At 40.8% G+C, this 27,355-nt stretch overlaps 1 protein-coding gene across 15 annotated transcripts in view; it reads left to right on the top strand.

Annotated features, from left to right (window-relative positions):
• The window catches only part of TTLL5 (tubulin tyrosine ligase like 5), a 128,949-nt gene that overhangs the window by 76,003 nt on the left and 25,591 nt on the right, over positions 1–27,355 (top strand). For 13 of the 15 annotated variants that reach the window (XR_014852535.1, XR_014852536.1, XM_085061708.1 and 10 more), the window contains one exon: positions 105–259. The exons of 1 other annotated variant lie outside the window; for it this stretch is intronic. Coding sequence is in view for 12 of the 14 variants with exons in the window: in XM_085061708.1 (XP_084917834.1) it covers positions 105–259 (155 nt within the window). In the remaining 2 variants the exon portion in view is untranslated. Of the gene's footprint in view, positions 1–104; positions 260–25,171; positions 25,239–27,355 lie in introns of those variants that run through there. One more of the 15 variants, XM_085061710.1, reaches the window with a different exon arrangement.

The following is a 27,355-nucleotide window of genomic DNA, read 5'->3' as shown; positions in this document are numbered from 1 at the left end:
TCCCCTTAGTGATATCTTTTGCTCTTTTCTTGCCTTTTAATTGTTTCTGATAGTTTGTTTGGGTTTGCTTTTGTTTTGTTTTGTTTTGTTTTTTGCCTCTTTAGTTAACAAACCTGGATTTGGCAAGTGGAGCTATAAGCAAGGGGAATGCAGCTGCCCCACAGAGCCACTGGTCACCACTCAACAAAAGAGGGTCAGTGTGGGCTGTTCAGTCAGACACTCATAGAGATGACAAAAGATCTGTCTCTTCAGCAGTCAGGTAAGTTAAAATTGCTGCTCTAGCTTTTTGAAGAAAAATGTAATGCACTCAGGAGCTCATTTGTAATTTGTGTTTGGCTTCTTGCTCAGATGCAGGAGCAAATCCAGAAAAGGGCAACAGAGCTGGTGAAGGGCCTGGAGCACAAGTCTTAATGTGAAGCAGCTGAGTGAGCTGAGGTGGTTTAGCCTGGAGAAAAGGAGTCTTGGAGAGTGGGGGCAGGCACAATATTGCTCTGGACAACTCCCTGAAAGGAGGTTGTAGCAATGTGTGTGTTGGTCTTTTCTCCCAAATAACAAATGATAGGACAAGAGGAAATGACCTCAAGTTCCATCAGGGGAAGTTTAGATTAGATATTAGAGAAAAATTCTTCACCAGAAGGGTTGTCAAGCATTGCAATAGGCTGCCTAGGGAGGTGGTGGAGTCACCTGGGGCTTTTTAAAAGATGCGTGGATGTGGTAATTAGGGACATGGTTTAGTAGTGGACTTGGTAGTCTTAAGGTTAACAGTGGGATTTGAAGATCTTAAAAGGACGATCTTTTCCATCATAAGCAATTTCTTGATTCTATCTAGGGGCTTAGTAATGGATCTTCTCAGGTCTAGAAACTAGCCCTATGAAAATAGCTTTATTCCTAGAGCTGTCAGGTTCATGGTGAAATAAGGGCATAGATGAACATGGTGGATGAGAGGGAAATGTCTGTTTCTCTTTGATAATTTCCCATCCCTGCATCTTTAGGTTTGGGTTTGCTGGTGTTGAGACATATATGAAGAATGCAAACTTAGACCTGATGCTGCAAAAATCTCCACTAAGTCCTCATCTTCATGCATTTTCCTTGAATATCAAGTTTAGATTGTTCAAAGATAAAGCAGTGTTTGTCAGAGTTTCTTTTCCAGATGTCTTCTTTTTATTCTATATTAATTTTGGACATTGGAATTTATATTTATGGCTTATACAGTCATGGGAATCAGGGCAGAGGACTGATTCTGCAGTAAAACCATTCTTCTTGTGATTGAAAGACCAGCAAGATGTGCTTGCAGGAGTCTGAATCTTGGAAGCTGGAAACAAGGCAAATTTGCTGCAGTAATCAGGCTAGAATATAAGCCCAGAACTGCTGGAGATTTGAGTTCTTCCTTTGCCATTCCAGTAAATATTATTTATTCCTTTGCCTAAGCATTCGTTTTTGTCTTTTAAAACAGAATAATAAAGCAGATCTTCTCCAAGACATGAGTTTAGGTCTGGAAAGTGCTGTACACATGAAAATAATAATTCTTATCTTTGGTGCTTGAATGCTACTGGAAAATGGAGGGAGGTGAGAGAGGGAGAAACCCAGTGCGGAAGGCATGTGATCTGAGTGGTCATCCTTTCCCAAATGGGTCCTTCAATAGAAAGATTATAATGGGATTTGGAAAGCTCAAGTAAAATTGATCTTATTTCATCAGTCACTACTTTTCATCCTGCCTAAAGAAGAGGAATGTGAGAAATGAATTCCTGGCCTGTTTCTGTTCCAGCACAATGTTTGCCGTAGGGGTCTAAAGTTATTGAGAGAAGTGGTGGTGATTCTGCTCTTGGACCCCATCCAGGCAAGCTATTACCTAATCCAAATAAAGAACCTAACCAACAGGTGTAAACTGCCTTCCCCTCCTACATGGCTTGGGAGAGCAGCAGCGTGCAGGCTGTGCTTGAGTTTCTGTTCTTTTTTCCACTGTGTTTGCACCTTTGCATGTGCTCACAGACATAACTGCAAACCCCACCACTAATGCCCAGAGCTCCAGTCTGAATGACTTCCAGGGCTGTGCCTTGCCTAGCGCTGTGTGCATAGTTTAATGTCTTCAGTTAAAATTTCTGTTTTATTTTGTACAGCAAACTGAAAATACTTCAGAATTTTCCAGTCCCAACTGATAGAAGATTCCACCTTCAAACCTTTTATGAATTATCTAGTGTTTCAGTATTTCAGTTGCTCTGTTTTTATCCTGAGAACAAGGGACAGAAAGATGCCTTAAGACTCCCTATTGCATTATTTTGTCTTCATGGCTGCTGCTATTGAATGGGCAAAATACCGGGAGTTAAAAGTTTTGTGTAAATCTGGAAATGAAAAAAAAAAAAATCTTGAGGCAGTGCTGGATTACTTGGGCTGTGAACTTGTCTTTAATGAGAGAATTCCAAAAGGAATATCAAGGTCATGATATATGGAGATGGCTGTCTTGTATTGTAAATGCGTTTTCTGCTACTTGATTTGTTACATTGGTGCAAGCAATTCATAGAGGGTCATCTGATGGGTGTCAGCCTGTGCTCAGTGCTGGATGACTGAAGAAAAGCTTCCTGTTTTGTTCCATTAAGATTCTTGTCTATCAGTTGCAGAATTCAGCAAGGATGGAAATGTTCTGTAAATGGGTCTCTTATCTAGCTTGCACTTGGCTCCAGTTCAAACATCTGTCTCTGAAGTGCAGTCCTCGCAGTTTTTTTATGGCTCTGTGGTAAATCTAAGCCATTTTAGTGCTGCTGAAGTTCGTTAGAAAATTCTGGTTTGATGCTTCCAATCTGTAGGATTTGGGCTATTCTTTTTCACAAATCTTCTTCCCCTTTAATTTCCACTCTCCCAGTACTGACTTATCTAAATGTATCTCAAAAGAAATTATCCTTTCTTTAGTTGATTCCTTTTGTTTGCATGAGATGAGGTGCCAAATCAGTAGTCTGCTTGCCAAAAGGCAAAGGAGATCTTGAGTTTGTAATACAAAGACAGAGGGCAGTTCTGGATATGTTAAAATGTTATTTTATAAATCTGCACTGCTGTGCATTTTGAGATTTTTTTTGTGTCACTTTCTGTAAGCATTGGCACTATTCCCACTTGAATGATGGCTTAGCCTGTTGCCCCTCAGACAAAGAAGCCTGCTGGGCTGCACAAGAGGTAAAAGATTCCAAGTTGTATGTGGGCTTACTTCTGACTACTGTAACATGCCTGTCAGGCTCTGCTGGATTTGCTGCAGACTTCATCTTGTTGCCCTCTGTATGTCACTGAAGTTATGTCAAATCTGTTCTCTCCTCCTTTAACCTTAGTCCTGCCTCAGTGCCTTATTTCAGTTCTGTCTCAGCTTCTCAGTCCATTGGGCAGGATTGCCACACCTTCCCATTGTGCTGTAAAAGCACAAAATGTGATGACATGTTTTGTAGTAGAATTATTAAAGATTACCATATATAATTTTTATCACAATTTTAGTAATGTATTCCAAAGCCCACAACTATGAAAGTGATTCCTCATTATCCAGTGAAACTGTGAGTCAACTGAAGCCAAGACCACACTGGAACTGCTCTTGAAAAAGCATTCTCTTGAAAGCATTCTCAGTTGCATGATAAAGGTAAAAATCAGTTGTTTAACAGAATTAAGCTTGTTGATTCAGAACATAAACTAATTTTCAAGTACCTGTTAGCAAATAGCTGCATAATCCGTAGTGGTGGGTACAGTGGATGGAGGTTACTAGAGGCTTCTGGCCCTGGAATTTGCAGCTGCTATGCCACATTTTTTTTTTTTTTTTTTAAAGGCAGTGGATTTCTTCTCCAAGAATTACTTGGGCTCTGTAGGTCACTAAATCTCTAAGGCCTGGACCAAAGCTAGCAAGAAAGATTTCTTTCTAGCTGGTACAGATTTGTTTTCAGTGGGCACCTTGGATTCAGCAGCAGTCATCCTTGCTCATGGTCATCCTGTAAAATTAATGTGAGCAGTCAGTTAGCAAGAATTCAGCAGTGAAATGGTGTTTTCTCAGATCTCTGTTTCATTAGCTTCTTGCTCTTTCATAGTATGTATCTCACACCTGAAGACTGATCTTGCACTTCTAAACTGCTCAGTGTATTTTTTCCTTGGATTTTTTGACAGACTTAGCTAATTTGGTTAGGGCAGGCAGGCAAGCTTCCTTGTCATCTGTCACAGGGTAGAATGGCAGTCCTGTTTATACCAGAGAGCCTGTGAAGGGCTATTGCAGTTAGAGAGAAGGGATTCTCCTCTTCTCCTTGCTTGACGTGTCTGAAATACTTCTTAGCTTGTAATTTCTGCCAAGGTGCTCAGGTTCATCAAGAAGCGATGTTTTGTTGGTAGGCTGTCTAACCTGGTTTAAATTATATAAACACATGCTTTTTCAATTTTCTAATTTCAAGGGTTTTAAGTATAATTTACTATGGTGTCACTTTCAGTGATAGTAATAGCAACAGCTCTCAGGGCTTCACAGGCTGTGTGCATATACCTGCTGTATGTCCATGTTCCCGAATGATCTCTGCCTTGAGTATTTTCATTTTTATTTTTCCTTGTCTAGAAGTATCAAATAGGGTGGGAAACCAGAAGATGCTGACCAGACATTTAGCATCTCAGATGCTTCTGGGTCACGTTGCATATGTTTGCTACTCATGTACAAATCAGCAATGTGGGTGCAGGAAATCTGGTACTACTTAAAAAGCAGTTTTCTAATTTTTCTAAAAGCATATTTTCTAATACAAAATATGTATTCATTTATATACCAAAAATCCTACACAGCAAAATGATTGTATACTCTGCTCTCTTGCACAGCCCAGCTCACAAACTTAAGATTGCTGTGCTGTATCCCCTGACAACCTTAGACAGTCTTCCCAAATCAGGACCTTGCTTTTAATTGCTGACTTTCCTTAGCCTTGGCTGGGTAGTGGATACTTTATATCCTCCTTCCCCACCTAGTGCCTACTACTGCTCAGGAGCATTTAATTTCCTGCTACGGGTGCATATCCTATGTGTTCTGGGTTTCAGATGTTCTGATCATGCCAAGTATACATCCTTTAGACTTGTGAGGAAAATTCCCAGGTCTCTTTTGAGAGTTTTTTCTGAGCTGGTGTATTTGGTTTCTGTAGTTTCACTGAATCTTTGAGTTTTGCCAGAAAGACCCCAGACAGCAATCATCAGCTAATTATGGTTCACTGGTCTCAATCCTTTGTGTCAAAGGGACAGGTTGCTGTGTTTGACGTGAAGGGAAGGTGAAAGTAGCTTTGTTGTTTCCTCAGTATTTATTTTTAAATTTTGGAGTTGTGGAATGTAAAACAAGAAATCAGTCTTGGACCCTGACTAGACAGGCTTTGAAGACCAGTGAGAAGAGGGAGACTGAAATAGCCAAGAGATGTGCAAGGGTGATTCTTACAAGGATAGAAGGGTGAGCAGTTGATGGGACAGTCTTGCTTTTCGCAAGACTCTTGAGCTAGACCAGGGTGGGCTTAGCACGGCAGAAGCAGCATGAAGGTTGCAGTAGGGGCTGTAGGAGAGAGCTAACTGTGCATGGGCTTGCAGCCAGAAGTAAGGACAAGAGAATTCCCAGGGATCTTGGCAGCTAACACCAAGTTTTTATAAAAATAAATCTCTTTCTCTATGTTATTTAAGTGTTGCATTGTAATTCTGTGTTGATGGTAACTTTATTGTTTTCCAAATAATTTTTTCAAGCTCTCTGCAGTTTCTTGCTAAGTGGAGGCTACCTGGCTGGTCTCTGGTGCTGCATTTGCCAAATGTTCAGAGCCTATTTGTTTGCACATCTAGGTGTAAGGAGGCTGTGCTGCACTGATGCCTCTGGAGGAAGTGAAGGGAGAAAGCAGCAAGCACTGAGGGTTACACAGTAGGCCCTCAGTTCAGTCTGAGCAAACTGCACTGACCTTAACATCTCCCTGGCTAAGCAGTACAGAAGTGCCAGAGCAGCAGCAGCCCAACAGCACTGAGTCCAGCCCTGTGCTAACATAGCCACGTCTGTTCCTTCTTCCCCAGAGTGCTTGTTCTCTTTTCTCTTTACCTTAATGCCTGAATTAATTCCATTTCTTTATTTGTGGCAGGGAAGTAATTGAGGATTGTTTCAGTGATTTTTCTGTGACCTCTGTGCATTACCTCAGCTGCTCTGTTGATTCTACTTGTGGTCCTTGAGAGGCAGCATTTCTAAGAGCCCCAAATTTTAGGTTTATTACTTTCTGCTCAGAGGAGGTTTGAGGAGGGCAGGCAAAAAATAGAACTAATACCTGGGTAGCTGTAGATTTTTGCAATTCATCACATTTGTAGTTTGTGCATGTTCTTCGTCTCCCTGTGCATCCATGCATATTTGTGCCTGTAACAGCATTCTCCTGCCTCAACAATTGTTGAGGCTTTTTTTGGCTTTTGTTGGCTTTTTTTTCCACGCATGTCTCCCGGGGTCACCAGTGACAACTTGTTAAGTGACGAAGTGAATTGGCGGACTTAAATTTCAGAAATACATGGCTTGCCTTGTATTTTTTTTCTATATATATATATATCTATACGTTGGTCACACTAAGGAAGCTTATGTTGTCAGGACCAATTGCTCTCCATCCTGCTTGGAAATGGCTCTGGGCCTCAGCACCATGGATTGGCACAGTCCTGAAGGATCCCTGCATCCCACAGCTAGGCCTTGGCTCTGTCTGTCTGGAGGCTCCAGGAGAGGAAAGGCGGAAAGCTCGTGACTTGCCCAGACAGTCTGAGGCCTGGCCCTGCAGCCTCAGCTCCCCAGACGCTGTTGAGTCGGAGTTGGCTGGCAGCCGCCGCACTGTTACTTTTCCGAGGTAATAAGTGAGATTAATCACAGGACCCTTTCCAGAGGCAAAGGAGGTTTGTGCTGCATGCAGGGAGACCGTAGGAGCCAGTGCTGGGAGCTGGAGGCGAAAACTGGGGCCTCACAGCAGGGCAGAGCAGAGCAGGGCACCAGCGGACTTGGGCAAGTGGGGCTGCTCTGCTCAGCTGCTTTTGGGAAGCACTGCTGGAGCTGCAGCCTGGTGTCTTCCCTGGACAGGCCCTGGCTGAGCACAGCATTACCTTTGTCTGCTGGCCTTGGACAATTACAATTTTTGCAAATAACTCTCAAAATTTGAGGGGGACCAAGCTTGTTTTTGGCTGCATAACATCCTTCCAGAGAAGATATGAGTGTCTTTCCTACTATTCCCAGAAAGCAGCCCATGTTGATAGGTAGAGGGGAGTGACAGGGGTCTCTTATCTTCTCCCAAGCCAATACTGCATAGTAGTTGTGGGTTTTCTCATTTTAGCTGCCTCCACAAACTGACCTTACCCTAATGTAAACACAGGATTTGCCATCCTGGACTGGGCTGCTAATCTCTTCAATTCTCTTGTCCTCTGCTTCAGAGCAACTATCACCACCATCATCAGGAGAAACATAGAGAATGTTCTGATGAGCAGCAAGGAAATTCCCTTTCTGAGGGGGAGATAAATTTTGTCCTCTAACTGCCAACAGCTGGCATGTAGTTCTTGCAATACTTTTTTCTGAATAGTCTAGTGTGGGTATTGTTGTTAATCACATATTTTACCTTCTGCAAAAAATGTAGTCCCACTGAGTTGTAGCAGTGAGTTCCACAGGTGGAATGCATATTATGCAAAAGTTTCCTGTTTCAGTTTTTTCCCAAATTTTGCCAAAAGTCTCTCTACCCTGTAATAAGATTACACAAAGGCAAACAGAAATGCTTGATGTACTTTCTGCATTATTTATTCTCTTTTCATCATCTCCCTTCTTGTTTGTCTCTCCTAAATGAAACAGTTCAGTTCTTTTCAAATTCTAAATGGAAATCTTCTTGGCCCTCTAATAATTGTCTGGCTATCTTTATAGAGATTACAAGAAATGAAAAGAGTACATGAAGTAGGAGCAAAACATTAGTTTCATGTAAGTAACACTAGTGTATCTTTAATTTCTATCTCACCCTACATATATCAATATCTTGTTAGCTTCTGACCATGCTAAACACTGAATTTTTTAGTCATATGCAGTTCTTTTCGTTTGATTATTACAGTAAGTGTCAAACTGAGCAAGAGGTAAAAGAAGTTCATTTTTTCAGGGGCTTTTTTTCCTTTCCCCATTCCTTGCTAGGGAACTCTCCTTTTCCTGCACTAGTGGATTTTGTTGGCTGTGATGGAAGTTCCTTACTCTTTTCTGTTCTATTAAGCACCGAATTCAATATAGAACAGGTTGAAATCTTCAAGTATCTTGCACTCATAATGTCCCCCCAGTTATCCCTGATCTCAGATGTCTTTGAAATACACTGTATCAGTTCCAGGTATTTCGTGTTGCAAAGTGACCAGCACATCTTCCTTTCCTCTGCATTTATTTAAACCTCCCATTCACCATTAAAACAGTTGTTTTCCAGAATGGTTTTCAGAGGGTTAATGTGCCTGTACCTCTCATGGGGGAGATCTACTCTGTTCCTCACATTCTTGTAGGAATGAGGGGACCCTATAGTCTGGTGCTCTGTAGAAGTGGCTCTGGCTACAGCAGCTTTCCTCTGTAGAGGGGTTCTGAAAGGGTTACAAGGGAGCCTTGGCTGTTTCTTTGAGCTATTTGGAAAGGACGGGCCTCAGACAGCTTGGCAGGAACCTGGGGCCCTGTTTTTTCCAGCCCAGCCCTTCCTTCTGCACAGAGCTGTCAGGGAATCCCACAAATGTCTGGTTTTTCCCCTTTCCTAATTCTTTTAACAACATTTTTATCCATCTGTGACTCTTCCCCACACAAGGACCTCAATTTTTGTCCATTGATTTGCCTTGCACGTAGTGAAGTATAAATGAAACCTGGGCTACTGTGCCATAGCTGTTGGAATTGGTTCACAGTTGTGCAGCTGAGAAGGGCATTGGGAAGTTTCCCAGAAGAACGTCCTCTCTGGCATTGGTCTTAGGGCAGGTCCATCTGGCCTAAGAACAGAGGGATTGAATGGGCCCATCTTTGAGCTGTGCTATTCCTGTGGGCTATAGTGAGGCACTCTGAAATCTCAGAGCTGCACGCCCTGTATCCTCTCTGCCAGACATACAGAATGCTGCTTTGTAAAAATGGAAATCCCCTTTCTAAGCCAGGCTTATGAAAGACAAGATCGGGCTAGCAACTTCTTCCTTCGTTTGCCTCATGCTCTCCAGGACTGTCCTGAAGGTGAACTCACTGTGAATAATTTGAAAATTTCCAGGTCTGCCCTGTGCCTTTTCACTTCAAGAAAATGGAGGTGTAGTGGGTAATGTTAGAAGGGAAGTTTGGTTACTCATGAGAGCAGAGGTTATGAACAGATGTGTTGAAGACGTTGGTGTTGTACAGCTGAGGAAGAGAAATTGAATTAGGATTACATTGCTATCTCACTAAGTTTGTCAAATTCTGGGAGTAGGGTGTGATCTGAGTTCCATGTAGAAAGACTTCCCAGAAGGCAGCCCTTACGTGGGGCAGTCCCTGGACAACCCTGCAAAGTCAGCAGCCAAAGGGCCTGGAATCAAGCTCAGTTGAGCTAAGGGTTCCAGTGACCAAGTACAAATGCCAGAGCAGAAGGTAGCAAAAGGGGCCAAAGATTTTTACTTCCTACTAGGTTTTGTTTTGGAGCTACCTTCCATTGTACAGTGAAGTTTCCACCAGCAATGCACATTCATATTTTCCATCCGGCCCAAGGTCATGCTTTAGTTTGTCTTCCTCAGGATGAACAGTCTTCTTTTTGGTGTTTTGTACTGTGATATAAATGGGAAATCCCTCCAAAAGCACGAAGAAACCACTGTCTTGTCCCTGAAAGTGTTAGTTGACCTTTCCTGTGAAGATCATGCTTTCACCTAATTTCCCCCAGCTTTCTGACTGGTAAAGTTTTGTAGCTGACACCAGAGTTTGTGAATTGCATGCTGTTGGCTCTGTGTTAGTCTGTTATTCCATAGGATTTCTCTCGGCTGCAGATCTCAAGGAACAGCTGTTTGTGAAGCACACAGGGATCCAGTATTTAAAAAAAACTTCTTTTGAAAAAGGGGAAGGGAAAAATGTAAAAAAGTCAGGATTATTTCAGTTCCCCTATGTATGTGATGACAGCTTTGCTTGGTAACCCTGGTCAGTAGCTCCTAGTTGTAGGTATGTTGTGTAATCTGAAGGAGATGCAGCAACCAGAACTGCACTGTGGGAGACCAACTCTTTGTTTAGGGAATAGTGGGACTTGTAATATTGAGCAACATTTGTGGTTACTAGTACTTTCTTAGTTTCTACACAGCACTGGATACCGTCAGCCTTTGAGTAGTTTGACCAAAACGCTCTGGGTAAGACCACTTTGGTTCGTAAGGAGCAAGAAAGCTCACTCAAAAAAGGTTGTTACTGGTTTGTCCAGAACCAGTGCCAATTACAAGAATTTTTAAGTACCCTGTTAAGACTGGGCTCTGCAGTGTCAGGATGAAAATGCCAAGAATCCTTTATTACAAGCAGTTATTTCTAGGATTTCATTCTGTAACAGTTGTTGAAAGATATCTTCTAAAAAAAAAAAAAAAAGGCAGGAGAGAGTGGGCAAAAAAAAGCTAGGTAGTGCTTAAAGATACCAGTTTCCAGATACTCTCCTATTGCACACATGGCATTTTTTATTAATATTTCTTATCCAAGTACTGTTCACAGCAAACCAGGTGGGGAGATGCCAAGCCAGCCTGGCTGATTCAAATCTACTTAAAACTGGCACTGAGACAACAACCTTTAGTAAAAGGAATTTCAAAGTAAGAGAGCTCTGCTGAGTGGCTGTGCATGTGAGCAGGCTCCCCAAGGAAGTGACTGTAACACCAAGCCTGCCAGAATGTTTGAACAGTACTCTTGGGCACATGATGTGACACTTGGGGTGTTCTGTGCATGGCCGGGAGTTGGATGTCAATGATCCTTGTGGGTCCCTTCCAGTTCAGGACATTCTATGATTCTGTGTTGCTTGGCTTCTTTGCTTGAATTTCAGATTGCATCTGGCTCAGTAAATGTCTTCCACTCCCCTTTCTATCTTTCTGCAATCTGGCACTTGGGACTTAACTGAAAAGTTAGTCAAAGAAGATCTGGCAGTGCTGCACATGCTATTGGCAGCTGCCTGTCAGGGATGCTTAGCCTGGGCAAGATTCATACTTTGGAGCAAAAGGGCTGTGACTTTCATGTTCCAAACCTTTTGTATGCATAAAGATTTCTTTATTTGCTTGTTGCTGGGGGGAAAAAAAAACCCAGAATCTTCTCTGTGAAGAATGTAGTTAAAGAATGTAGGATTTCATGGGCCATGAAAGTCTTCAGTGCTGAAAATATGAATTTTGTCAAAACTCATCTGAGGAAATTTTCATGTTTGGTAAAAAAGGAGGAGGAAATCTCAATTCTGGACCATCTGTGTCTTTTTCGATATCGGGATAAAGATGCTGGTAAGTAAAGAGGTGTCAGTTTATCTTTATTCAACATTTTGAAAAATTGAACTTGCAGAGACTTGAAATGGAGTAAGTTTAGGAATTTTGTTTCTTAGTATTGGTACTTAGTTCAGAAAAACTTTTCACTGTCAAATTTTGGATATCAAATGAGAATTTTTGTTACTTATAAAAGACAACATACTCCTGAGTGTAGTGATTTCTACTTCCTATTGCTGTTTCCTAAAACTTAAACTGTGGTGTTAGAAGAAGCTTGAAATAACTTGTTAGAAAGAACATTCTGTTCAATAAATTCCTGATCTCAGCTTCCCTAGACACTTGGGTGTGATTCTATGACAGTCCTATGATGCTAAAAATTCTGGCTTCTCTGTAAATATCCTCTGATGGATCATAATTTGAACAACAATTAAAGGCTTTCTGATTCAGGCAGTCAACACAACAAAAGAACACAGTTTCATCTTTTGTGAAGAAATCAGTAAATCAAACAGTGTATGTGGAAGACTTAAGCACAGGCCCAAAAACCCAGCCCCAAAAGTGATTCTTCATAGACTTTGCTGTTCTTAAGATTTGGTGCTTTGATGAACACATCCCTTTCCAATAAGGAATTGTGTATAATATCTCCAGAATATTCTCCAGGAGAAGGAGATTTTTGTTTCTACTAACAGTGATCCCCTAGCCTCCTGTTTACAAAATTCCTTACCAAAACCCGAGGAAGTTTAGAGTTATCCCTTATGAACAATTCCAACAAAGGCTGCCAATTGAGATTTTTTGGAACAGCTGTCTTTCATAGAGTTTGGTTTTGCATATTGACAATTTGCTTATCTTTCTTCAAAGTTCAAAACCCTCAAGGAGGAGTTGTGTTTTAATGTGGAACTAGTTTTGTTAAAAAATCCATGGGAATAATAACTTCTCTGTTATCAAAGTTCACAAATATTTTAATTTTTTATTTTATTTTCTATAAGTAAGGACATATAATATATTTTAAAGTATTAGGTTAAATAATAGATAGTGGCAAAATAATTTTGAAAACCCAGTTTTAGTAGTTGGATTATTCTGGTATATTTAAAGAAACTTGGATCCTATAAATGTTTAGTCATTTAAATATTTTGGTTTTCTGTTTAGGACATTGTTTGCATAACTGATTTTGCTTTTCTCAAAAGTCAGAGTCATGTTTTCATTTGTTTCTGAAATTCCACTTTCTTGCTGCTGATAATAACCTGAATGATTTAAATATTAAAGTACCCTCCATGGTCTGTATAGAGAGAACAAAAATTATGCATCAGTTTCTAGGTTGTTTTGAGGTGTAGGGGACAGAATATGGTTAATGTAGTGCAGAGGTTTTCTCTATTGATATTTTCTAAACAGAAAAAAATTGTTAAATTCTGTGACCTCTAAAGCATTGCAAAACCTGAATATGAGTGTGGACGTCTTACTGAGAAGCATTGCTGTGAAAGGGAGAACTGTGTTGCTGGGTATTTTGCTGTTTGCATGTTTCACTCTGAACTTATCTAAACTCCTGGTATCATGTAACTGTATGAATTGTGAGTTGTTATGCCTGTTGCTACACGAGGCATAGTTGTTTGCGTATTGTTTATCAAAATCTCACTCTGGTGTTTATGCTGTATACTGTTTGGTAGCAAAACCAGGTAACAACTACTCTTGTCATTTACTTTCAGTTTTTTGTCTAACACTGTTACCTTTATGTGAGACCTTGCTTACTGTCTAATACTCCAACTCATCTCTAGAGCCTTAAACAGTACACAACATGAAGTTTGACCTCTTTGCAAATGTTGCTGTGTTCACCTCAAGACTTCTGAAGGCCATGTTTGGACTCTTACTGGTCTGTACTGCATTTCTCTGGATTTCTTCGGCCTTTGAGTCTGCTCTATTTAAAATATATGCTGAAACATCATGAAAGGCATCAAGTATAAAGAATCAGCATATAATGGAGATTTCTCGATGGACACTGTTGTTACTGTCCTTGCTTGATGTGTCTTACCTCTTCCAGGAGGGAAGTCTTGAAAGGACATTGTTCCTCAAGTAGTTGGGGTATTTTAGTCTGCCCTTTCAAGGGTTTAGCATCTGCATCTTTGAGGTGCTCATGCTCAGAATTACATGCAATCACTTGGTGAAATTCCTGAGGCAGTGATTCCATGGTTCCTATCTGTGTTCCTGAGTCTGGGAGCTTCTGACTAATTATACAATTTTCTCTGTACTTGTAGGAAACAATTTCATTTTGGCTCTAGAGAAAGGGATTGAGTTGGAATGGAATATAGGATTGCATAACTTTTTTCATGTTTAACCACAAATTCCACAAATGAAAGCTTTTACACTTCCTCTGAAGAGACCTACTCTTGGATTTTGGTTTCCAGAGTCAGTAGAAATATTCAACGCCTATGTACAGTCCAAAAGATGTAGCAATTAAAAGGCTTACCCAAAATCTGTCATTAATGAATCCAGCAAAGTTGCATCTCTAAGGAAGGTGCACCATCCCTAAATTCCTATTCTCAAACCCCAAGTGGAAAAGATGGATATAGTATGCAGTTGGGATGACCAGCAGAGCTGGCACAACTGCATCATAGACTCTTCTGTCCGTGCTGTAGGAGCAAACATCACAAATACAGGTGCCTGGTCAAATGGAGATAATTTAAAGGCTTTTTTTCTAGGTGTTGCAAACAAAACTACTGCTTACAGTCTCTACCTCCTAGCCTGCAGTTGTAGGTGGAGACAGAAAAAAGACTTCAGGCACTGGGTGATCAAGTAAGTTTTGTGCAACTTGAGCATCTTCTGCAATCAGGATCTGACAGAGAGGGATCTTTCAATGAATGCTGGACACGTCTGTGTTTTAGAATGTGCTGTCTCATCTCTTGGTACTATACAATATAATTATCTTAACATTCTTTTACTCATCTTCCTCTAATGACAGACTTTGTCATCAGATGTATCAGTTTCCTGGAGAAAGGTTTTGTTGACCCAGTTTACTGAGATAAGCCTGAGCCTTTTCTGTAGTTTCAGAGGTTTAATTACAAATTTCCAGTTCTCTGTGCTTAATTGTTTTCTGTCACCTGGCCTTCTTGGTCGGCATGTATGTTTCTGCCTGCTGGGGAAAAGGAGACAACTGAATGATTTGGGGCTGTCCCATGATTTTCCACTGCACCACCTGTTTTGGAAGTGGTTGTAGAACTGCCAAACACGCTGAAGTGGTTAAGTGTACCAGCTCCTAAAGAAGCTGAAGGGGAGGAGTGGTTCTTGCCTGATGGGTTTTCAAAGGGAGCTGAGACTTTGATGTTCTGTTTTAGCAGCTGCCAGATACGGTGCTTCAGCCCTGTGCAGCACTTGTGGCTCCAGCCTTCATGCATTGTATTCTTCTTTACACTGCCAAAATGGAGAGAAGAAAATAAAATTAATTAAACCAAGGGCATGGGCATTAGCAATAGTTTTGCTTTATTTCACACTTTGAGTTATAGTGCCTTGTGCCACATGCTAGTGAAGTACCTTGCACTTAATTGGGCCTCTTAGAGTAGAAATTTATTTCACTTTAGCTTTCTTTGCCTTTCTAATTGCTTCTTCCTCACTTCTTCTGATTTATATCTGCTCCCAAAATAATTGTCGTAATTTTGGTATTTTGTTCTGTAATGACCACATAAAATAGGCAGAGATTTACATGTATGGTGCACCAGAATTCCTTGTTGAGTCTAGAGGGACTAGATCGTGTTTTCAGTAAGGATTGAGAGAGACAGAGAAATGTGGTGGCTAAACCAAGGCTTCATGCAAAGCCTCTGTTAAAGCAGGAACAGACAACACTCTGCTATGTCTGCTTAAGGCAGTTCACTGGGAATTTCCCCTTTACTCACTTAACTCCTCACTGCCAGAAATAAGAAGCCAAAATACAGCTATGAACAAAATACAACATATTTGCTCTTTTTAAAAAAGTAGTTTTCTCCATGTAGGATATCTTTTAAGGATTCTTAGGAGGAACACTACGGACCAGGAAAACTCCTGTCACTTTTAGTCTGAGATGAACATTGCTAGGAATTTGTGCTACCTTGGTTGAAATAATAAGCACTTTTATAAAGTATCTTTCTTTACCTCTAAGGAAGTTGGGTGGAGTGAGGGAAAAATAGCATTTACCTTTGACAATACAAATACAGTTCTTTGTGGCCATCAATGAGGCTTGTGGGGATTTAAAAAAAACCAAAAAAGCTTTTTAGCATCACACCCCTGGTATTGCCTTGGTGTCAGTGTGCCACATTGCTCTTAGGATGGCTGAAAGTCTACATCATGATAGTATCTATCCGTGGTCTCTGTATAAGTAGTCTATTTTCTTATATTTTTTAATTTCCCTGCAATGTGTCGGATAGGATGGTCTCATCTATGCAGCATATACAGTCAGTGGGCCAGCTTCTTCAGTAGGTAACAACCCATGCTAGATTCTCTCTTTGTGTATCTGAACAAACACCACCAACATCCCCCGATTTTATTTTACGTAACTATGTTGTTAGAGACTTTAGAAAGTGTGTGCTGACACAGATACAGTGACTTCTTCCTCTAGTCCACTGTTAAATGTTCTGGGAGCCACAGCAGGTGAGTCGATCTTTGTACAGGAAGTGGGGGTAAAAGAATTCTCCCCTAGCTCCAGCATAAATGAACTGCAAAAGGAGGGAAAAGTTCAGTTTAACAGGTGGGAGATCACTCTCAGATAGTCTATTTAGTGTTATTTCACTAGATAAGAATGCTACAGGCACCTCTTTGGCCAGCATATGAGTATCATCGAGCTTAGGGGACTGTGCAAGTCTATCTTTTTATTGGGAAGCTAACTCAGCTTCATTACATTGAATGTAGGTTGATAAACTTCAGTTGTTTAAGGGTAGAAGTCTCTTAAGGACCTTTACTCAGCCCTTATATCAGTGCTTGGGAAATTATTCAGAAACAAGAGACTATTAACCACAAGCATACAGCCTCACAGCAAGGATCCAGAGATGTGATCTTCAGTTCTTGTTTTGTACTTTTTGTCTTCTTTTACTTCATTTCAGCAGATAGATGTTATACAGCTTCAGTTGTGTCATTGAATGGTAGCACAGCAGATGCATCTTGCGGTGCTGTGCTGCTTCTCTACCTCTTTTACCTGGAACGTTTATCTTAATATATCTGTGGCAAGCTGACTTTCAGGTGATGCTTTCACAGTCCCTGATTAGGTGAATTTGTAGATGTTTGCTCTGGAAGTGCAGAACAGATTCTAGCCTTCCCTTAAGATATATAGATTATTAATGGAGAGGCATTCCTTCTTTTGTGAAGTTCTCTGATCTGGGTATAATTCTTGAAATGTATAGTCACGATGTCAGGCAACTGTACACTTTAGCTGCATTGTCCCCATAGGCAGACCATCTGAGCTGCCAGATTAATCAAATCGTCTCTAAGAGACACTCATAAGAGAGTCTTCATCTACCACATTACAAAGTGATAGTTGTACTGGATGTCAAGCCAAGTTAATTGCTTTGATTTCACTGCAGATTTTGTGGAATCTAGAGGCTTGACACATTCTTTAGGGGTCTCTGTGTATTAGATATTTAATATTTATGCAACAAAACAGCCAAAATTAAGTGCATGAGATGTCTACTGCATGTTCATACAGCACTAAAAATTTTATTTGGGCCTCAAGTGGTACAAGATGTGGACAGCACAACCATAAGGAATCCTTAAGGCCCTGTAGTGTAACACATGTGCTATGCCTTTTGGGATACTGATGGTGGCAGGGGCGTTTAGTTCTGGGCAGAGATGGGGCTTTGAGTACTCTCTCCCATCTCATGAATCCTAACCCTGCAAAACTCAACAGCTTGGTTTTTGTTTGTTTGTTTATTCTTCTCAAGTACTCTAGATTTCACCAGTTTAGCCCAATTGTAACTTTTCACTTGCCCCTTGGGATTTAAAGAGGAGCCTGAGCTGCTTTCTTCATTCCCTGTTTTCTTTTTCATTGGGATTGTGCAGCTGCTGCTTGAGCGCATATAGCAGAGAGCACCACACTCCGGGAAAGCTTACGCAGGAGGAAACTTAATGGAAAATATGAAAGGGAAAAAAATGTGTTTGATGGACTTTTAATATAAAAAGGGGGTAAAAAAAGAAAAGAAAAGGAGGAGGGGGAGATTTATTCACTGTAATAGGAACCAAATGTTGGCTGGGACAGCAGCTACAGTCTCACTTTTTCCCTGTAAACTCTGTGAGCGGCTTTTCAAAGGCATTACAGGGTGCAGGGCTAATTTAATGGTCTTGACTTAACCCCTGCCTCTCTAGAGAGAGGTAAGGAGTATGGGTTTTCAGGAGAGATTAGTGACTTTAATTACAGTCTCAGTCAAAAGCATATTCGAGACAGATAACAGTGCCCATTTACTGTTTTCATCCTCATGTGCTACTGCAACTATCCACCCATAAAATGCAAAATCTGCTTGCATAAAGCACTAAAAAAGGCTTTATGTCTAGAAATAAATAGAGCCTCTAAGTCTTTTTCAGTTTGGTTTTCAATAAACATGTCTACAGCAAAAGAGGGAAAAGTAGAAGAATGTTGTTACAACTCATGTTCATCAAGTTGGTCCACTTGATTCAGGCTAGGCTTTTAGAGTGGAGCCTCTTTAGTGAGGAGTACCTTTCCCATCTATAAGTGGTGCAATGCTGCATCTAATTTGCTGGTACTTTGGATTCTGTGAGATGAGTATATTCACCCCAGAAACTCTGCCTGGACTAGGATAAGTGATCAAATCTAAGATGGCACTTAACGCATGTTCTTAGTCTGAACGACTTACCTTAATAAAAGCAGATCCAGACAGTACAGTGTGGTAAATTCGTTGAGTCCACCCTGCTTGGTCTGAACTTCCTTAATTAATTAATACTTTACAATTAAGGTGGGGTGTGCAGGGCCACACAACACAGTTCAGGCAGTTGCAGGTAATCTTCTCCAAAACTTCCTTATGAGAGCAAAATGATACCAGGTTTCTGTTTCAGTCTTACTGCATATATGTCTTGCTGTTAAAATATTTTTGCAGAATCTGACTGTGTTTGCAGGTGTGGAAATACATGCAAGAAACATGAAGCCAGAACTGCCTTCCACTCAGTAAAGCTTAACCCTGCGTTTTCACTAACTGGGGGTAGAAAGGATGTGTGATTTTGTTAATCTAGATCAGTTGGAGGAGATATGCTCAATTGCCTTCATTACTTCTCCAGTGACCTGATGAACCACAATAGGATGAAGACACTGAACTTTGCAGTCAGCTGGCTGTTAGTTATCTTCCTGATTCAGCCTTTCTGCTGGTGAATTTCAGAGCTGCCATGTGTAAAGGGAAGAAAAAAAATACACTGTTTTTTACCTGCCAAATATTCCCCAGGTCAGAGAGACTGACAGTATTTTGTAACAGACAAGAAGCCAAGGATGCTACTAGGGGCCCAAAAAAAAAATTTTGTCTCCACTGGAAGGTAAATACTTCATTAAATTTGCTGAGACTGGCAAGTTTAGTGCTTCTGAAAGTAAGATGTTGATAACGCCAACTAAACCCAGGAATAGTTGAGATAGGTTAGGCCTTGTCTAAAGAGGTTTTCCAGTGCTCCATAATCTCATTCTGCCCTTCCCCTCCTAGACTGTCTCAAGGTTGTTTTGATGCACCTTATTTCTAACCTAACAGGTTAGACACTTAACACTCATGATCTTGCCTGTATATACCTACATATACCTAGAATGTAAAAGGCACTTAATTCCTGATCTGCACTGCCTTTGTTATAGGAAAATACTTCTGTTCCAAAACCAGGTTTATCAATGGCAGGGAAACAGCAAGAATCATTTTCAGAAATCAGGGAGCCAGGAAATAAATTATACAGCAACATATACGAGAAAAGAAGGAAGCCTGTGGACTTTGGTAGTTGTTGTAGAAAAAGTGAAGTAGCAAGCAAGCAATGGGCTTTCCTTGTATAGCTATTGTGCATGCACATCTGGAATAATAAAATGGAAAAGGTTCACAGAAAAACAATGTGCAATCAAGGCCAGAAGAGACTGAATTGAGGAAAAAGGAGTTAAGTGTGCTAAGGTTAAGCGTGCTGAGCTCAAAGGAGGCATAGTTCTAGTAGTGAAAGTTTAGTCCTGAAATAAGAGGAAGGTCATATAGTGAAACAGAGAAAATTTAAGTTTAATTGGGAATCTTGGGGGAAATTCTTGACATTGAATGCATACCTGCTTGTGGAGTTGTGCAGCTGAGTGTGACACTTGGACTCCTACAGCCACTGAAACATGCATTGATCCTGCACCCCAAGGAGATGAGTTGGATGCTTTTGATCACATCTTTGTTTCTTGTAATATCAGTTCTTTCAGCTGAAAGGAAGAATTGTGAGAATAGCAGAGGGGGACTTCTGACATTTGCTAGATATTATGTGTATTAAAATGTCCTGGAATGCTTGAATTGGGTCTCTGGTAGCTCTTACAGTTAACCTGTGAATGGATCTGGAAATCGTCGTTAAATCCACACAACTTTTCGTGTTCTTTGCCTAGACCAACTCAGTCCTAAGGCTTTGCACATGGATATTATACATCTTCTGTTTCCTCATGGCACAAATATACTGATGGTAAGAGCCCCTTCTGTAGGTAAGAGTAGCTTGAGCTGCTGGGAAAGTGGGGAGCTGAAGAACTATGGCTGAAATTATTTCAAAATGCCTCATCACTAAGAGGGGAAAGTTTCATTGATGGTCTGTGACAGAAACTCTCCTGCATCTCTGCACCACTTCTACCATGGGAGACTGTACTTGTCACTTTGAACTGGATTTGAACCCAAACTGCAGTTCTGCAAGTTTGTTGTGCCAGTGCAGCCTTAACAAGCTTCTCATTAACTTTAAAAGCTTTTCTTTAGCTTTTCTTGAAAACCACAAAAGTAGATTGCAGGTCAGGTGATAGCATCCTGATTTTATGCAGGCCAACTGCTTCTGGCCTCTTCCCTGTGTCCAAGTACCTGTACCATGGTGAGTTCTGGACAGCTTCCCGTGCCTCAGATCTCCAAAATCCCAGTCTTAGGTCTTTTAGGAATAGTCAAAATGCCTTGTTTGCCCCTGGTGTTTTGTGAAACTATTTTTTCTTTAGCTTTGTAACACAGTTTATGCAATGTTACAAAGCAGGAGGCTTTTAGAGGCTTGCATGTTCCAGCAACCAAAGCTACAGTCCATGCTAAAATGCAGACTCTTGCTGACTTGCACCAGTCACTCTTTCACAGACACTCCTGATAACAGCAGAGGCCAGGATCAAACCATTCTCAAAGACTTGCTGCTCTGTTTTTCAATTTTTAATTTATTGCTTTTGAAGCTGAAGGGAAGGAAAGAGGGAGAAAGACAAAGAAAGGCCTCGAGGCAAGTGAGAGGCCCAACACTCCTGCATCCCAGCCAGGCCCCCAGCGTCCTGGGCTTTATCCCACTCTGTTTATCATTGCTCTGTAGCCAGCCCCAATCTAGGACCTATTGTTAGGGATGGAAGAAGCACATAGTGTGCCAAAGAAAATGTTCTGTGTTTTTCTGAGTGCCTGAACATAAGTCAGCAGGATGCTGGGAGCTGCCACACTAGACAGACTCATTAGTTACTATGCCAGCTACTTTCTAGCAGCTGGTGCTCACCAGGGATTTGTACTGAAAACTTCCTAGGCTTGTTCATACCACCTGAATGCCCTGTGGGAAAGAACCTGCTGCCCAAGATTGTCTTGCATTCTATGGCAAGGTGGGAGCACTGATTTATAAATGCACCGAGTTCTCTCAATGCCAGCAATGGCCCTTGTTCCTCCTTAGCTTCAGCTTTTACAGGAAAGGATGCAAAGTACTTTCATTGTCAGCTTGTTTCCTTGTTTAATAGGAAAATAATTATCTTCTCAGTCTGTGAGACCTCCAGCCATACTGATTTCTGCTGTGATCCTGTCAGTTCTCACAAACTAAACAGGGTTAAACAGAGGAATATTCTTCATGAATGCTGAAGCGTCATTTACACAAGTAATATGAGCCTAGTTTGCACTGCCTTTCAAAGGGATGTAGACACTTTTCAAGCATTTCAAAACTGGCTGCTTAGTGAGTGGTATATGGGGAGCACCAGTGTGCTTCATGAATTGGTATTGTTGCCTGCTACACAGGAATTGGTATCAAGCAAGTGCCTAGCTGTGCCATTGGAAGAAGGCTTCAGTAAAATATAAAAGTAAGCCTGATGTGTAATTATTTTAGTACAGACTTACTGTTTGTTATATAGTTCTTTGTAACTGTGAGATTCTCCGTGACTGGTGTTCTGGGGTCTGGTCTCATCTATAATTTCAGTCCTTGGAATTCTGTTCAAATTTTTTTGAAATGGAAACAGAAGTCAGCTCTCTCCTTTCTTCTAAGAGGTGATAATCACATGCCTTCTGTATGGAGACTGGATTTTTTTTCCTGTAATCAATGAACAAATGCATTAACATTTCAGTAGTATTCATATTTTAGTACACTGACATTAGTTTCTAGTACAGGTGTGAGTAGTTGATTGCATAAAGGTTGCTTACATCAGAAAAGAGCTAATGAATTGGAGTAGGGTAGGAAGGTAGTTTGGAACCAGAAAACCTGGAGATGAATGTATGGTGTTCTAGCACTTCTAGACTGGATTTCAATCATAATTGCATGGTGACTTGTTGAAAATGGTCTCAGAAGCAAACCTGTATCTTTTGTGGTACAAAAAACTGCAGCAGAGAGGTTTTATGCTGTCAGTGAATTGGAAGAGGGAATTCTGGCCCAGCCTTTATGAAAACTACAGTTGAAAGAAAGGAGCACAGTGGGTTTCTTGCCAAAAACACTGAGTAGCCTGAAGAGCTGCTGGAAGGACAGAATCTTGCTTACAAAGGATGGGCCATAATGCCAGAGGCTGAAATTTCCTGTGCATAGTGAAGGCCTGAATCCTGGCCAGGTCTCTAAACTAAGCAACTCATAAATAATCTTGAGCAAGCTGTGAGAAGATTGCTCACAACCAGCCTGGCTGACAGAATGAAACCAAATCTCTTTTGGTGGCACAAGCAGGAATTTCTATTTCTCATTTCTGTGTGAGTGCATCTATGCCTAAATCTGTTGTCTGTACATGTGAGGAAGTGAATACTCAATCATTAGTGTTCAGACAATAATCCTGAATTGAAAACAAGCTGGTCTGTGAGTACTGATTGTACAATCCTCATTTCTGTTGGGGGTGTGGAGTTTTTTTCTGGTTATTTTTGGCTTTGCCTGAGACCGTGTGAGTTGTGAGAAAGGTTTTAATTCAGTTCAGGGTATTTATACAGTCTCCCTAACAAGTGAACTCTTTAGTGTCTCTTAAGATGTGAAGTCCTCTACAGCTGTGTTGCAGCCTTCATTATGGTGCTGAGCCTGTCGCAGATTTCCTTAGGCAGGAGAACTAACTTCTGCTGAAGGGTGCAAAAGTGTTGTCATGCTTTGATAAATCATCCAGCAGGCAGAGACTGAGAATAGGAGATGCTCCATGATGCATTCCTGTGAGCATGGCAAACAGACTGAGAGCTGGAGCTTGTCTCTGGCAGCAGTGTATTGAGTCTTGGATCCTAAGCTCTGTTCTGTACCAGGGCAAGCGTCACCTTAGATGTAATATCAGTGTTTCACATAACACATTATGTGGGGACTTTACAAAACTGCAGATGAAATATCTCTTTATGAAAGTGACCCTAAGACTGGCAAATACACTGGCTTTCTGTTGTCAAGTATTGCATGTTTATATTATAGAAGGTTGGAGTTATATTTTGCAACGTTCTGCATAAATGCCGAATAATGCCAACAGAAGCAAATTCAATCCAGAAGGATTCTGCAGGCCATGAGGATAAATCTAAACTTCTTAGACAAGCAATAGTGTTTTCAATATAGTGTCTAGAAAAAAAGTAAGTCCTGTTTTGTTGTGTCATGTGGAGAGAAGGTATTGGAACCGCAGGGAGTTGTGTACCAGATTGTGCTGCAAGCAAATGTTAGCCAATGTCATTGTGGTTTTGTTTGGTATTTTTAAATTCAGTTCTTCCTAAAGATTTAATAACATAATTTTGACAGTGCTTTTCTGAGTAGTTTAAGCTAAGCTTGCTTGGGAAATATTATATCCTAAAGAATTTATTGTGGGCCATATAGCTCATATATAGGTTGAAACAGAAACAGTGAATTAAAGCAGATTGGAGACCCAATGAGAACATTTCACAGTTCATTCAATTGGACAAAGGTTGGAGAAAGGCAGCAATCTTGGTGCTTTTTTAAAAAAATCAGTCTTAAGTATTTGTAATTCCATAACAGTTAATCCTTTGCAAATGTCTCAAAACAAAGGAAATGAGGATCAGGGAAATGTTACTAAAATTCTGCCATTTGGATGGTGGCACTCACAGTACTTCAGACTGCAGTCATCGTACATCATCTCCATGGCACAAAGTCTGGCTATTAGCAGGTCCAACTTTAGTGGAGTTTTCCTTTACATCAGTTTTGTCCCCTCCATTTAATCTTGACTGTTAAAGTTTAGAAATAATTACTCAATCTTTAGCTTCATGAGCATTCTTTTGGATCAAAGGATGAATTTGATATATTGCAGGTTCTGAGCCGGAGGTAGATATGGGAGGAGTTGGAACAGATGTTAGTTTCTAGAATTAATAATACAACTTGAATACCTTAAAGAGTGCTTGAGTGAATTCTCTTACTTCTGACTTAAACCTGAGACAGGCTTCAAACCCCTGATGCATAAACAACACTGACTGCATTTTCACAGAGCAGATGGATTATCTGGTTCAATGTCCTGCTTAGACAGGGCCCACAGAAGATTCTGCAGGAAGAGCACTAGGTGGTGTTGCGGAATGGCAATACTTCTCCAATATTCTCTGGGACTTGGTAATCAGTGATTTTTCTGGCCTGGAGATGGTATCTTTGGCTATAGATAGTGTAGTGGCTATGATAGTATACATAGTGGCTCTTTCTTCTTTGAGTTGTCTAATAATTTTTGAATCCCTGTAGATTTTTGGCATCCTTAACTACCTGTAGTAACAAGGCCTCCACAGTTTAATTTTGTATTATGAGAAAAACTGCTGCCCATTTTTTTGTTTTAACCTGCCCACCTGATGACTTCATTTGGTTCTTCCTGTGTTTTGTAGCATGAGAGGTTAGTAATTGTTTCCTGTTCTCCTTCTCTCAGAGGCTTGTGATTTTATAGATATTTTTCCTATTTCCCTTTAGTTGTCATTATTCCAAGCTGAAGAGTTTATTTAGTCATCTCTCAATATATAAGCTGTTCCATACCTTTGATAATTTCTACAGCATTTCTTTGTACTTTTTCCAGTTCTACTGTATCCTTTTTGAGAAGGGAGGAGGGACATGGGTTAGACCCATCCTCAATATGCAAGAGATGCAACTTTGGTTTATGTAGTACCATAGTAGTGTTTGTGGGCTTGTTCTCTATGCCTTTCCATAACTGCTCACACTGAATTTGCTTTTTGAAAGTATTTACACAATGTTTTCACAGAAAAAATCTACTATAGTTATACTCGTAAAGTCTTCTCCCTGAATAGAAATAACTAGTTCATAGTTCATCACTGCGTAAAACTACAATTGTTTCCCTTTGTACATGACTTCATAGTCATTAAAATGAATGCTACCTACCAATTTAACTTCTGATTATTCATTATCATTATCAATGTGGTTTTTCCCACTTCTCAGTGACTTTCAGTTTTTCACCAGAAAGAAGACTTTCTTTTAATTTTACTCTTTTTTTCTGCAGATCACTTAGAAAGTTTTGAAAAGTAGAGACCATAGCACAGATTCTTGTGGGACCCCAGTGGTAATCTCCTTCCGTTGTGGTAACTGCCCATTTCTTCTGGCTCTGGTGTCATGTGTTTTAACTAGTTATGAAATCCATGAGAATTTACCCCATACGTTCTATGTTGGCTTATTTTCTTCAGAAGTATTTTAACTGAATTCAATCTGATTTTCTCAACTGAGAAGAGTTGGTGTGAAAAAGTAATTCAAGGCAAATAGATATATACAATTGTTGTTTACTTCAAAACAGAGGTATTGAAGATCATATTCTTTCAGAAGTTCTGATGAGAAATGAATGAGGCTATTTACTGAGCACTAACATGACTTTGATGGAGCTCCTGAATGCTCTTCGGCTCTGTACCTGGTGCAGTTGATGTTTGTTTCAAGGGGTTGGTCTGCAGTAATTCCCAGATCTCTCCCAAAGGCTTCATCCCAGTCTCAGCACAGTCCTTTGTGTTTTCACCTGTCAGTATGACCTGGCTTTACTGGAAGGATAACAGAGTCCAGCTGCTTTACACAAGGGAAAAGACCAATGAGCTTTAGCAGAAGGAGCAGATAAAACCCTTGGGATCAGAGTTGAGTCTGGGTGACAGCAACCTGCTCTTACCCCATAGGGTGAGCTGGTGGGGCTGGGAAGGAGATAGCTGGAGATAATTTCAAAGATTCTTTGTTCCTTGTCCATTCTTCCTTTCAAGTTACGCTTTTTGTAGCATCCTGTGCCTAGTAGGGGACAGTGCTGGGAGGCCAGCACCACACACACATCCATGGATCCAGAGCTGAGCAACTGCAGGTAAAACCACAGCAACAGAGAGAGGATCATGACTTCATTACTGGGACAGAAGAGGGGGGAGGCATGTTCAGAAGAAGGAAGCAGCTCTTCCAAGGTTAACCACAAAGCCAGCTTTGGACCTTGAATTTCAAGGCCTGAATACTATGAGTAACATCGTAGTTGTCACTTTTCCAAGTACTGTTGAAAGGAAAAGAACCAAAAGACTGAGAATCCTATAGCAAAAAGTAGCAGGGAGTGAGAGTCATTTATCCAGTGTTGCATTGGAGTACAATGGAAGCAAAGAAATGAGGGAGCATAGGTGGTATCCCTTGAGCAAAGAAGCCTTGAGAAAGCTGCCTACAGCCAATGGCCCATAAGAGTGAAAGTAATAGTGGTGCTCCAAGCAGGGGGAGGCCTAGAGGATGCAAGGTGAAGATGCTGCTGAACTCCTTTTCTGCTGGATTATGATACTCTTCTGTCGTTGAGGAACTGAGTATAGAAAGTAACCATTTAGTGTTTAGAGTCCTTGTCCTCAGTTTGCTTTGAAAGGTATGCATTAGGTTATTTTTGAGGGAGAGTAAATATGGCTGGCAGTTGTCTCTGGTCTTGTTTGAAACAGCCTTCTGAATATTTTAAGGGTTTGTGTATTGGTTTGAAAACAAGCCAGTGAGAGATTGCAAGTCAGGATTAAAATTTAATAGTAAAATTAAATAAAATAAGTGCAATAATAGAAGGAAAAACACTGACATAGTCAGATACAACCTGACACCCTGTTAGGGTGGTGGTAGCAGTCCAAATGAAGTAGTTCAGTGGAAGCAGCAATCCTGTGAAGGTCTGGTCTCCACCTGAAGATCCAGTGGTAGCTCTTGTCCTCTGGGAACCCAGTAGACAGGGCTGACTTGGGCAGTTCCACGGCCAGGTTATATCCAGGTGGGAATGCTTGGCTCCTCCCTCCTGGGTGGAGCATCTCACAATAGGATGAGATAATTCCATGAGTCATGTGGTGGGTTCTTGATGGCTCATTGTCTGTTATCAGGGGTGAGTCACAGCAGGAGATAACAGCTAATGCCCCACAGCTGGTGGTAATAGAATACTGAGTACATCTATATTGTAACCTAGGACAGTTTGCAATGATGACAAAGTTTTTGGGTGAAGGAGCAACATAATCAAGGGAAGCTGTGATAAGTTTAAAGAATCTAGGTTGTAAGTTTTGTTAGGATCCTGAAGCAAAGAGATTCTAGTTAACTGCCTAGCCAAAACCACGACCTACATTCCAAATCATGGCATGAAGGACCCTAATTATCTTTTACGTCCCAGTTACCTATGATGTAGATAGGAAATATAAAGGAAGTCTGCCCTGGGAATCCAAAGGAAATA

This window comes from Lichenostomus cassidix, chromosome 5 (genome assembly GCF_008360975.1).
Source record: "Lichenostomus cassidix isolate B80296 chromosome 5, HeHo_3.0, whole genome shotgun sequence".
Taxonomy (NCBI): domain Eukaryota; kingdom Metazoa; phylum Chordata; class Aves; order Passeriformes; family Meliphagidae; genus Lichenostomus; species Lichenostomus cassidix.
The sequence above is the reverse complement of the archived record's forward strand: the minus strand, read 5'-3'. Positions and strand labels throughout refer to the sequence as shown.